At 36.5% G+C, this 14,357-nt stretch overlaps 1 protein-coding gene across 1 annotated transcript in view; it reads left to right on the top strand.

The window, feature by feature from the left end:
• Positions 1-6,682, top strand: part of LOC149818870 (cytochrome b5) — a 37,696-nt gene extending 31,014 nt beyond the window's left edge. Inside the window, exons 2-3 of the mRNA XM_089984321.1 lie at positions 5,402-5,468; positions 6,286-6,682. Of these exons, the coding sequence (XP_089840447.1) occupies positions 5,402-5,468; positions 6,286-6,536 (318 nt within the window). The 3' untranslated portion in view covers positions 6,537-6,682. The remainder of the gene's footprint in view (positions 1-5,401; positions 5,469-6,285) is intronic.
• Positions 6,683-14,357: the final 7,675 nt, after the last annotated feature.

The following is a 14,357-nucleotide window of genomic DNA, read 5'->3' as shown; positions in this document are numbered from 1 at the left end:
AACCAATGTTCTGTTCCATCCTTTTTGTTCATTTTGTCCAAACTTGAACAAGGCATCAAACATGCCCTAATGAGACCAAAAGTCCCATTTATATACAAGATAGAGAGAAGGGAGAGAGACCAACTAGCCATTGGGGAGCTCCCAATGGCTAAGAATATTTAGCTGTTGAAGGCCCCCATGGCTAGCTGGTCAAAATGACTAGTATACCCTGGTCAACACAATAAAATACAAAAAAAAAAGCCTAAGTACAATCTAATAATAAAAATTAAATATATATATATATATATACACACACACACATGTACATAACATTACATCTCTTAACATTAGGGATGAAATAATTATTTGAAGCGAAGTGGTTGCAATGTATTGGTTGGACTCACCAAGATACTTCTATCGCCTGCCTGCCTCCCTACCCCCCTCTCTCTCTCTCAAAAGAACTTATGGGTGATTATTTAGAGGATCTCTAGATTGTACATGTGTTATTGGTGAAAGTATAGAATGAGAAATAGTTTGACAATCAAGAAGTGCATTTACTTGGAAAATCATTGCTGCAATATTATTTGTCATCAGCAGTGCATGCAAAATACTTGGATTTCTTTCCTTGAACACTACTCATGCTAAAATCAGGGTAATTCAGGGAAAATATTATTATGTATGGGTGTGATCTTGTAGCAAATAATGCTCTTGAGAAATGTCCAGCCAGCATTGCACTCAAAAGACTTGGATTTCATTTATTTGTATGCTATTGATGCTAAAATTAGGGTAATTCCTGGAAAGTGTTACTAGTTAATGGTTGTGATAGTACAAGATGTAATTTCTTGATGAATGTTGTCTAAGAATTAATAGTTCAATTTCTCATCCAAGAGCAGCCCTGCGAGCATTTGAGTTAGTGATCTAAAATGGGAATACCTCGACATTGCCTTGGGAAGTGGGAGCATCTTTTTGCTTGAGACAGTTGATGTTAAAGAAAAAAATCCTGTGTACTCAAAAGCAGCTTCATTGACCTTAGATTAACACAGGGTATGGTGCAACAAAATTTATGGCAGATTAGATGGCTCGGTGCAGTGACCACCATGGAACAAAAAGGGAGAAAGTCATGGAGTAAATCTACACGACAAAATTCATCACAGGGCCATAGTTAAGTTGGCCTAGTAATCTTCACTGGTTACAGAGACCATAAGAAGAAACAATGTGGTAGGGCAATGTGATGACAGCATGAAAAGCAAGTGTTAGTAGCCCGTACATGTTAGGATTTCAAAAAAGGAGTTATTTCACTTTTTTGGAGATAATAGTCAATTTGTTGTGGTTATTGTTTGCTAGTCAGTCTAGAAATTTGCTTCTTGGTGGTGGAATCACCTGATATGATCTGTGCTTCCTAGTATCATGGGTTTACAGATGGGTCATGAGCTGCCAGGTCCCCCGGTCTATGTATGATATGACAGTATGCATCAGAGTTACCGGAAGCACCTAGGTAAGTGGGGAAGCGCGCTTTGGAAGCGCGGAACGTTGCTCGGGGAAGCGCCCTTTTTAAATGGGAAGCATGCTTCCCATCATGCTTCCCCCATTTTTTCAATTTTTTGTGTTTTTTTTTTCGCTTCCCCCTTGCTTCCTAGGTCGCTTCCGAGACGATTCCCGATTCGCTCTTAAGTGGTCCCACACTTCCCACTTCCTAAAATTTTGAAAGTACCTCGCTTCCCGCTCTCGCTTCCTCAACTGGCAACCATGGTATGCATCGATGCAAGTGATCACATGGGTATATTATATGTCTGTGCTATCAAATGTATAACACTGAATGCAGAATCATTCTTACTGGAAATTGAAATAAAGTATCAAATGTGTTGGCATATCATGCATTCACAAGCTGTGATAAATTTTGTGGTACAGAGTCACATATGATCAAGAACTTGGGTCGCTGGTTGTAGCTTGTTACCTCAACTGGAGAAGTCAGTAAATCATGTTCTACCAAAACCCCAATTTCTTTGTTGTATATTCTTAAATTATTCCATGAACCATCTGGTACTACTAAATGGCCCAGTCCTGATTTGATTCATTTACTCAGCAGCAGAGACAGGATGGTTCACCAAGGGCAAAACAAAGCCTATGCCGGAACCCAAACCTATATATATATATATATATATATATATATATATATATATATATATATATATATATATATATATATATATATATATATATATATATATATATATATAGAGAGAGAGAGAGAGAGAGAGAGAGAGAGAGAGATGGAAACCTACCAGATAGAAAACGTACCAACCATATATATGAGAAAGGGGATGGTCTGGTCCACCCCTTGTCCTCCCCTTTAAAATATGTATGTTAGATATGTTTTTTGGCAAATGTGACCATATGGATGTGATCTCCATGGTTGAAAACATATGATTAGACTCTTGGATCAAAGTTTTTTGATGTGTAGGTAAGATTTTGTAACATAGAAAATTTCAAAAATTTTAGAACCATTGATTTTTGGATCCCTGTAAAATCCTATCTACACATCAAAAAGGTTGATCCAAGAGTCTATTCGTATGTTTTCAACTATGGAGATCACATCCATATGGTCAGATTTGCCAAGAAACATATCTAACCTACAGATTTTGAAGGGGAGGACAGGGAGTGGACCATCTCTCTCTCTCTCTCTCTCTATATATATATATATATATAGGACCACTAGAATATGAGAACTACAATGTGAATTCAGATTTTCATGAGTTATATATTTTTGTCTCTTAATTCTGACTGCTCGGATATGATCTACATGTTTGGTTTAAAGGAACTGGCTCTTGGAATATTCGATTGCTATGTAACACGGACTCTTCTAAAAGGACAATGCACCCTTGTCGCAGCCTGCATCCATGCGGGTAAGACACTTGGACATGGCTTCTGCAGTGTCAAGTGCAGTTAACTGCACCGGGGTCCATTTCTGTCCAAAAATCTATAGTATACACACACACACTTTATATATATATATGCTACTGTCTACAGTATGTACAATATAGTTGGAAAATCATTGACGCAAGTTGTATCCACTCAATCTGACCTTATAGATGTGTTAAACATGTTTTGTTTGTTAGGAAGCAAGCACACTTTGGATCATACTTTTTTCACATAAAAATATGATTTTTTTTATTCTTGAAATTTTAGCACTTTGTGGGCTGTTGATTTTTGAAGCCCTTAAGAAACCTGCCTATATGTTTCAAATAAATAATCTGAGACCTGTTTTCTACTAAAATTCTATGTAGATCACATCTGTAAGGTTTGATCCACAAAAAAATTTCCAAAAAAAGATTGAAAAAAGCTGTGTTTTCTACTAGATTTTTTGTACAAATGACTATCTATATTTATATCTTTAAATGCTATCTAATTGAAAAATCATAGATGCGAGCTCTATTGACTCAATCTGACCCCACAGATGTGTTCAGCATGGTCTGTTCCCTAGGAACGGCACATTGGATTGTGTTTTTCTGCTGTAAAGTGTGATATTTGAATCAGGAAATTTCTGTACATTGTAGGCTATTGATTATTGAACCTCTTGAAAAGCCTGCATGCATGTGAGTCTCATGATCCAAACATCATTTTCTACTAAAAAAACCTTGTGGATCAGATCTCATCTGCAGGTTCAGATCAACAATGAAAAACTCAAAAAGAAGAAAAAAAGTGTTCTACGAGATGGTATGTACAGTTGGCTATATATATATATAGGGTTAATATTTGGTGCTATTGAAGGCACTAAATATTATGGAACTATTGAGCTGGAGATCATAGTTTCAAGCCTTATTGACTTAATCTTATCACTTAGATGTGTTCAGGATGGTTTGTTTGCTAAGAATCAAATCTTGGATCATGATATTTGAATCCAAAAATATGATTTCTTGAGTCATGAGATTTTAGTGCATTGTGAACTGTTAATTTTTGAAACCCTTGAAAAACCTGCTTATGTGTCACAATCATGATTCAAAACTCACTTCCCACTAAACAAATCTTGTAGATCACAACCATAACATTTAACCTATGAAAAAAATCTAAAAGCTATGATTTTCAGCTCAATAGTTCCATATATATATAGAGAGAGAGGTAACTAATATATATGTACTTTTTACTGCATCCTGAAAGTTCCCTAGAACGCATCCTCTCAGAATTAGGGGACAAAACTTTGAGGAAGCCAATATAAGTAATTTTATAAAGGAGGGTAAAAAAGGCTCAACACGTGCATTAAACTCTCATATATGGGGATAATATTGGCATAAAAGGCACCATTTGTACACATTAAACTAAAGGAAATTTTATTATAAAGTGACTATTGGCAAGTAATTGCACTGCCTGCCCCAGCGCCCTTCACTGTTTGGCTCCACCACTGCATTCATTTGATGGTGATATTCTTCTGTCAAGGTGGTTACGTGACCAATTTTCAGCAATGAAGTAAACACAACTTTGTAATTTATGAATCACTTTGAAGTGCCAGTGTCTAATTCTATATTTGTGCCACTTTCTGTACACAGATGATTTTGGTTCCCAGAGAATAGTTGTCCTCAAACCTTTTTTTTGCAATCTTTGCTGATTCATCATGCTTGTGGATGTTTTTATTTCTTTTGTTGCTGTTCTTTTTGAAACCCTGTTGTTATGAATCCTTTTTCTCTTTTCACTGCTGATATTCTGACCCTACTTTCGTTTCTCTTGCTTGTTTTACTGGTGAAGCTCTGGCCCTTTTTGACTCTTGTTCTTTTCTGATGATGGCTTTGATGCCATCTTTAACACGTTATATGGAAATGAATTTTGGCTGTGTCAAAACACACACACACACACACACACACACATATATATATATATATATATATATATATATATATATATATATATATATAGAGAGAGAGAGAGAGAGAGAGAGAGAGAATATTTGGTGGTTTTGTACCATGATACCATATGGTGATAAACTCTTGTTTGTGTGGATTTAGCCACCAAATGGTAAATCTATCTAACCACATGGATGTGTTCAACATGGTTTATTTATTATGTTAGAAGGTTTTATCATGTCTGATACACCACAAGATTCTATTTTTTAGATGGTGAATGATCAACGGCTCACAATTCATGAAAATAAGGGTGGTTTGGAAATGGTACAAAAGATCATATTCAAATCAACTTTAACACAAAAATAGTAAATAGAACATGCTTAACATGATCCAAGGGCAGATTTTGCTTTTGGAGCTTAGATCTAGGTAAATCAAGTGTGTGCCACCATAAGTTATGGTGGTATAGTACCTCAATAGAAGCGCGCACACTCACACACACATATATACATCATCATCATCATTTCAATGTGGTTCTGCATTTCCTTGCTAGTTGGTGACAAATATTTGACATTTTCCATGTTTCATATTAGGTGTATGATGTGACTAGTTATTTGGATGAGCATCCTGGTGGAGACGAGGTGTTACTCTTGGCAACCGGTATTTATTCCTTCTCTATACATATATTTTTTGATAGCTGGGGAGGAAAGTTCTGATTTTCTAGTCGCTAGAAGGCACAATTGGTTTAGCCGGGTTCATGGCACCTGTCAATGTAAAACCCCAGGTCTTCCTTGCCCACCAATGCCTACACCCTGCTTTGGCCTTGCAGCAAGGGAGACACATCCTGAGTTTTGAACTTGATGACCTTTCAACTTGAGACGTCACAAGTCATGGATATATATGACATATTTTATATGGCACAAATAATGGTTCTGGATAGTTTGTATGTGGCTTGTGAAAGAGGCGTTTGGTGTTTGAATCCCACATTTTTCAATCTTTTAAACATACGTACACCTTTTCACATGATCCTGCTTGGGCTTGTTTGGAGCTCAAGCTTGGCTTGACTATATGCGAGCCTGAGCTGGTTCCACTGGTAAATGAGCCATCCCTGAACAGGCTGTGTTTGGTTCGTTCAACCTGTTTACCAGCATACTCATCAACACTGAGCAAGTCTGTCTTGAGTCAGCCAGGTTGAATCAAGCCTTAATTTGGTTTGAACTAATTGTCTAAGATAGATTAGGCCTTTCTCATCAGCCACAGAACTAACTAACCTAGCATTAGTCTGACTCAACTGATCCAGGCTGAATTGCATCTCAAGTTGTTTAAGTTAATAGTCTTAAGATTATTTGGGCTTTACCCATTAACCACATGACCAACTCACAAACCTGGTGCCGAGGTCCTTTCAGATAGTAATTGCATAATGCTGAGAACTGTTCTTAACAGGAAGTTTGATTGGATGGCATATTCTGTATTTTAGGTAAAGATGCAACTGATGAGTTCGAAGATGCAGGTCACACTTCAGATGCTAGGGAACTCATGAAGCAATACTGCATAGGAGAGCTAGACACTTCTGCTGTTTCTGTGACACTGAACACTGCAAAAGCTCAGCCCCTGGCAAACTCTCTTAGCTTCATAAACAATCACAGGCAATCACTTTACTGGGTTCTTCCATTGGCCATTGCGGGTGTTGCGGTGTTTGCGAGCTTGGTGTACTTGAAGAAGAGATAGAACCCAAAATTATTTTTGTTTTGATCATCCTCCATATGATGGAACTAAATTTTTGGCTAATTACTTGCAACTTCTTTTTGGTTTGAAACAAACTTTAAGGTTTTTCTACTATTAGCAATACATGCATCCAATCCATTGAATCCAAAGGCTAGTTGAATCACAGAATCCTTCATGTCATATGTGCGTGTGTGGTGCATGCACAATTTCATGCTTACATGACCGCTAATTTGAATTGGTAGAGTCAGAGAAGAAGCGGTTTATGGTAGGCATGATCTCAGGTGGTTGTGTTTGAAGAAATGTATGCACTGTGCTCGGCGTACTTCCCGCCTTCCTCGTAGTTCTCAAGAAGGGCGGTTGTCCTGTGAGCCTTGTTGATTCTGCAAAAGCATACATGGTAATGGTTATGCACAGAATACAAAAGCAATTTTATCAAAAAATGTCGTGCGTTTTCTCCCTCGTCGGGAGAAAAAAAATGCCATAGAAATGTTTCGTTGGGCTTCCATAGTTTTTTTGAGAGACATAGAAGTCATTGGCCATGGAAATGCAAGATTTGTCCAGCACTGTCACAGAGATGCTCCAATTCACTCTGATGTTGTTTCTTCGCGTACACTATTCTTAATGAAAAATTCTACAAAAATGGTTCCAGCATGAATATGAGAGAGAGAGAGAGGTGTTTTGGCAAACCTGACATCCACGTTCATGAACACGTTACGTGTGAGTTGAAACAAGCACATACCGGTGACAAAGGTCATGGCACCCAGCAGTGGGTACACCTGCAAAAGCCATAACAAGCCTTCTTAGATCGCAAAATCATGGTTGTGCCCAGGCTAGCTCCATCCACTCAGCTAGGAGGCAGCTTTATTTGTCTTGAGATGAATAAACCATCAGAATATGTCTCATGTACAAGCATAAACATAAGGGCATGTTTGATGCGTCGTTCCCAACGGGATTCAGACAAAAATCCCACTAGGAACAGCGTAATCAGACAAACGTTGGATGCGGCTGACGGCGTTCTCTGCATTCGCTTGTTCATAATTGTATGTAATTTTTGATCCACCTCCCACCTGTTACAAAAAGAACAGGAACGGAGGGGACGAAAACAGAAAAAAAATGCATCGACGGGCGCACCACGCCCGTCAATGCGTCTCTCTCTCTCTCTCTCTCTCTCTCTCTCTCTCTCTCTCTCTCTCTGTGTGTGTGTGTGTGTGTGTGTGTGTGTGCAAGGGCTCCGCCGGGTGGTGTCACTCTCCAATGCAACGATGGCCAACGGAGGGGGAAGCGAGGACGGTGAGATCTCGGCAGCTAGGAGAGAGGGGTGGTGGTGTCAGAGATGGGTTAGGAGAGGTGTCGGGAGGGCCATTGTCCTGCTCTATCATCAGGAGGTGGTCGGCACCGCTGCCCATCCTCAGCTCCACCACGGGCGAGTCCGTGAACCTCATTGTGCCGGAGACGAACACCGTTTAAGATTTGTTCAACCGAGATTTTCTTGGGTTTTCCTTATAAGAAAAGAGGTATATTCCTTCGGCTATAAACCCCGGTTTTGAACTTCATTTGGGGAATGTTAACTTTTCCAAAAACCCATTTTTTCATTTTTTCTGTGGGTTCTCCAGTACCAGTACCGACAACTTGAAAATCCAATGTTTTCTTTGAAAACCCAATTCAAATGGGGTATTTGATTGTTTGTGGTGGCTGAAAAATCATCCTCAAACCTACATGAATTTTTGCATTACTCGCTTGGAGAACCCAAATGATTTTCCTATATTAGTTGTCACACCACTGGTCTGAGTTTTCTAGCGAACCACAGATTTGCACGGGATGCCCGATCTAGAGTGGATCAATTTTTCTCACCTTAGATCTCTCATTTTGAGAAATTCCTTGACCTATTTATTGAAGTTGTGTCTGCTATCTAAAAACTATTTATTTCTATCACACATCTTTCAGACATCATTTAAGCACGAAAAAGAAAAGAGAATGGCGGGTTTTGGGGTGATTCGCATTGGTAGTCGATCAATGGAGAGAGGTGGTGGCCATCATCATCAAACAACGGACACCTAGAACACATAATCCTAGTACGGTTCAAACAAACATTGGACTTAGAACAGTTGTTACAGAACAAACAGAACCAATGCTCTGTTCCGTTCTTTTTGTTCATTTCATCCAACTTTGGACAAACCATCAAACATGTCCTAAGGGAAAGCTTTTCCAATAAATGGGGAAGTACTTATGGAGTTTTACACTGAGGGTGGCGGAATAGAGCACGGTTAACATTGTACCTCAGTGACAAAAAAATTCTTGGTGGTGTGTGCATGGTAAGGTGGACATAAGTACATATGGCCAAATGGGTGGAATTGCAAAATCATTTAACCAATGGGGTCTAGGCCTCAATTTGCACACTGGTCAAACCTAGTGAGTAATGCACTTGTGGCATCCTAACTAAGGGGTCTTGGGTAGTTGGGCTAATATCCCATGCTTGCCATGAGAGAGAGAGAGAGAGAGAGAGAGAGAGAGAGAGAGAGAGAGCAGCATGCCTCTGGTTTAAGCCAACGCATGAAAGCTGATATGTTCAGAAACTAAAGCAACTTGTTCCCAAGTGTTGTGATTGATGATGGAGGATATATGTGCCTATTTATAAGATGCATATCCCCCTTTCGTAGGTAATTTGCTAGAGGGATGCACCTTCTATCGGGTCAATTAGGTGAGCTGAACAGTAACTCAGGAGAAACCATGAGCCTTGTTCCCATGGTTTCTTAAGATACAACCAGTTGGACGTTATCATCTCTTTCTCTCTCTCTCTCTCTCTCTCTATATATATATATATATATATGTATATATATATATATATATATATATAGAGAGAGAGAGAGAGAGAGAGAGAGTAGCTGCTTATAACGGTCCGTGCTTACCGTTGTTTATGGGGGTTTTGAAGGGTTCTTTTCTATAATTTTTTATAATTATAATAAATATTCAATGCTTAAAAAATCATGTTTTTCTTTATCGAAAAAACATGACCTAACTGTCGTTTCTTAGCAAATCAATCATGCTGAGTGCATCTGCGTGGACAGATTTGAGAAAAACTCAAAAAAACCCTTCGCTTGCAGTAGGCTACCGTAGGTTGCTACTCCTCTCTCTCTCTCTCTCTCTCTCTCTCTCTATATATATATATATATATATATATATATATATATATATAAAAGAAAAGAGGTAGCTGAATATAAGTAGCAGGCAGGGTGGTGTGTTGGTTATCTCTTGTGGTCTCATGAAGGCAAGGTGTTAAGTGCAGGTTGCATCAGAAAAGAAGGCTCGGAAAGAGAGTGGAGTTGTTGGTTAGACATTATCAAAGAATCTGAAATAGATAGGAAAGTTAGACATTATCAAAGAATCTGGAATAGATAGGAAAGTTATCATTGAAACAAGCAGGGCAGATATTGTTACTGGTCTGGAATATACTTTTAGTTCAAATAAGTGAGTGATTATAAAATTACTTACCTAGAATAAGAGCACACCTCCTTATAATGGCTGTCTCATAAAACCTCTTTTAATTTAAGAGATAAAATTCATAAAAATAAGAAATCTCATACCTTTCATTGTGGGTATGACCTTTTAATAAATAGGATTTGAAAGGAGCATCATGAATCCTATGGGTTTTGAATTTTGTTAATCTTGAAAAATCTATTTTTTTTAATTTGGTTTTTTAAATAATTAGCACTTTCTTGTGGTAACTCTAAAATTAATTATATTTATCTTTAGCAATTCTTAATATAGTCCACAATTTTAACTGTAGCAAATTCGTTAGGATTTACCTTGTCTCTCACTTGTGCTTGAAGTAGTAAGATTTTGATACATTTTTTAATCTTTTTGCAAAAGTCTTTTTTTTTTGTTAAAATGGTCCTCCTCTAAAAGTAGAACCATAATTTTTCTTGCTCTTTAATAGGCGGTTGTTATATGTTATGTTGCATGAGAGAGAAAGAGAATGAGAAGGGCTGTCAAATAATCAGGTTTATATCGTACTTGACCCGATGTGAATCTGAATGTTTTGGTATGGGCATGCTAGGCGCTGGCTGGGACGTAACCCGAGCAATATGTGGGTCGGGTATGGGGTCATGATTTCTGCTGGGTACCTGACCTGGGGTATCCAACTCGACTCAAGTATTATATATATATTTTTTATAAAAAAAAAATTCTAAAATTATGCAAGTTTATTCCTTTGCCGGTATTGCTAGAGCAAAATTCAAAAGGGGCCACAAATATTCTCCATATAAGCATAGCAACAACCTCATTTCCACCACTGCATCCTGCAAATCACGATCAGCATATCAACTTTCCTCATTTCAGGTTTACATTTTATAGAACCAGCTGAAACAAGCATAATTAGCATTACAATTCATCTCATAACACATTAGTAATTCAAGCATTAAAATCAATCGTACAAGCTTAAACAACTATAAAAATTTAACATTCATAGTCTTAGCATTACAATCCTAGTTTCTCGAAAGTGTTTTTATTATAAATCAAGTAATTGTAAGGTGACAGTATTCTCTCCAAAGCATGTTTGCAATTCATAAATGAAGAACTTTGTTGGTTCATCGCTTGGCACTTCGAAAGATGACTTCAGTTTATTCATCGGGACGATGACTTAGGTTTTTTGTGACATCATCTAGTTCAAACTGGTCAGCATTTGGGTTTTGGTCAAAAATAAAATTGTGATGCATGCACTATATTTACTTGTGTCTCATACTTGTATCATTGAGATGTTTTAAGTATAGAAAAACGACCTTTCAATAAACCAAATGTGTGCTCAACAACATTCCTCAATCATACATGACGATAATTGAATATTTCTTCATTCTTTTTAGGTGAATGAGCTAAAGGATTTGTGTATTCTCGTAAATGGCATCGGGTTTTCTAAATGGTACTAGGAATCCAGTTATATTGAGATAACCTGCATCTAGAAGTTTGTACTTTCTTATACATATGAGTACATGTAAATGAACATGTCAATATACCAATGAGAACACATAAAAAAATAGATTTAAAAATATACCTTTAGGTACTTGCGGCAGGTCATCTCTTCTGTCAAGTGCATCATACAAAATTCTTAAATCAGATGTTGAACCCTCCCAACCAGCCAATACGTAGTGAAACTTTAGATCAAAGCCTACTGCAGACATCACATTTTGTGTGAGTTGATTCTTTTGATTGTAAAATCATGCTTGTTCTTTTATTGGTACATGTACAGGTATATGAGTCTCATCAATAGCACCAATACAATCCTGTAAAACAAGAATATTATTTTAGACCTATAATTATTATGAATTAAGATGTCCTATGAAAAATAAGAACTGAGGGTAACTACGTATTTTTTTGGTGAAATTCTAGTGCTTAGCATTTGAATATACTCTAGTCCGAGTGCACAAATTGCATCTAATACTTTATTAAAATAGCTGCTAATAGTTTCACTAGAATGCTGAAATATATATTGAAGAGCTCGATTGTGTTCATTATATCTCAATATAAACAAGAAAATGGCAACTTGTTCTTCAACTACTACATATTGTTGATCACGTAAGAGACCCTTTGTTCACAATATATTACATAATTCTTGAAATGTCTCAGGCTCCATGCATAGTAAATCAAAGCAATTTTGAAGATATCCATATAACAAGTCTCGTACAACATCTACTCCCTTATGAATGGAATCATGAACAACATTTGTCACATAATTTGTTTGGTAGTAGTTCACAAGGAGAAGTACCATAATCTATAATAATAATACAAGTATAATGTCTTCATCTTTATGTCTCATTTTTCCTAATGAGAGAGAATATAATTGTTCATCAAACATAAAATAAATCAAGTTCACATGATGAAAAAAAAGCGTACACGTATTTTAAATATTATAGCAAGGAAAATATTTATAAATTGCATTGCATTAATCATGACATACACATAATATGAGTCATCAAAAACTTAGGCATATCAAAAAATATACAATAAATGTTTTTCATCCCTACATTAGCCAAAATAACAGAAAGAGGAACTTAAAGCTAATACAAAATGAGGAAAATTGTCTTTCATCACACAAAATATATATAAATATTTTTCATCCCCACCCTAGCTAATATAAAAAAAGACAAAATTAAAAGACAAGTTCTTTTATCTTCATCGCTAGGTACAAAGCAAGGAGAGTGTCCTCTAACTCATTCAAACAATGGGTTCAGAAGCCTAACTCATTAAACAACAAAAAGAACTTGCGCTCTTCCTTCATTGCAAAAAAAGCACGAGCCTTCCCTTCATTTTCAAATAACCTAACTGCATTGCAAAAGGTTATATCATCAAGGCTCATAGTTTCCAAAATTTTAATGCATTTATCTATCTTTAATGCCGTTTGCTCTCTAACTAACTATCGCACAACTTCACCAACATTGTTGACTGCATCTATAATGAAATTGCCAGATTTTCTTCTTCTATTTTCTCCCTCAACCCTCGCATTTATTTTAGGAATATCATAATTAGATGGTATAGGAGTCGGAGTTGTTGCCCTAGAAGATAAGAAAGTAGGGTCATCATCTGGTTCAAATGTGGTGAGAATATCTTGTTCCACTTGATCTTTGAGCAAATTTGACCATGGTGGAGCTTTACGAGCATGCACTATAAAAGACTAGGACTTCGTCACAAACGAAGTACCAAAACAAAGAGCTAAATCCTCGTGATCAGTAAATGATGCATACCTAAACTTCTTAGGCTTGGGATATGCCTACATGTAAGTGCAAAAATCTATTAATCAACTAAACTATAAATTAAGACATAATACAAACCAAAATCAATTTATTTTTTCATTGCTTACCATCGCATATTCAGTTCATACATCATCAATAACTTTAATTTGCTTTATGTCAGGGTATATACCCACACCACTCGAGCTTATAATCTGATGCATAATCTTGTATTTGGCCTTCAAAGTCTTCAACCTATTTCTTATGTTATTTTTGTTATACTTGGTACCAAAAATTGTTATCAATTGGTTCTCCATATTGATATATCCTTCAGTTGTAAATCCATTGGGTATCTTTCTTACATTAGCTACTTCGTCTTTCGTTGCTTGAATAAAAACATTATCATGTGTTTGCTTTACATAATATTCTTTTTTTAGAGTGTTGGGACTCATCTTGTTTCTCAGGTACGCTCTCATGCTCTCATCAATGTTAAATGCATCTTCAGCCACTCCTAATTTTACATTTATAATATGCAAAAACATGAATTAACATGAGAAAAATAATCATAACAAAAAATATATACAAACATATGATGATTGTATAATAACCAATCAAGATGCCATATAAGACAAACAATTTAAATTTGTTTTAGACCTATATATATATATATATATAAACGATAAAAAATGCATGAGCAAAGCAAAAGAATAGCTGAAAACATGTGTACTAATAGCTAAAAGGAAATCTGCATGTTAATGTGTAAAGAACATGAAACATAACAGAAAGTACATCCTAGGTATAAATTTTTTTAGAATAGCACAAGAAGAAAAATCTGAAAAATACTATTATCAGCCAATTCTGAAACATAGTCGTCAATATCCAAAGTTGCATTCATGGTAATCCAGAAAAGCACACCAAGTTATGAGTACAACATGCCCACTACGCAACATTGCACACAATACGAATATAGACCAGGGAACTGCATTTGCACGAAAGATGTGCAAATTCCACTTATGCAAAGTTTGCTCTTGGTCACTCTTAAATGCAGATAATCATGTTTATAATGGAATAAAATGTTTTCAGAAGTTCAAGCAGAATCTGCTATTAA

This window comes from Nuphar pumila, chromosome 13 (genome assembly GCF_984573655.1).
Source record: "Nuphar pumila chromosome 13, dmNupPumi1.hap1.1, whole genome shotgun sequence".
NCBI lineage: Eukaryota > Viridiplantae > Streptophyta > Magnoliopsida > Nymphaeales > Nymphaeaceae > Nuphar > Nuphar pumila.
This window is presented reverse-complemented; position numbering and strand designations above follow the sequence as displayed.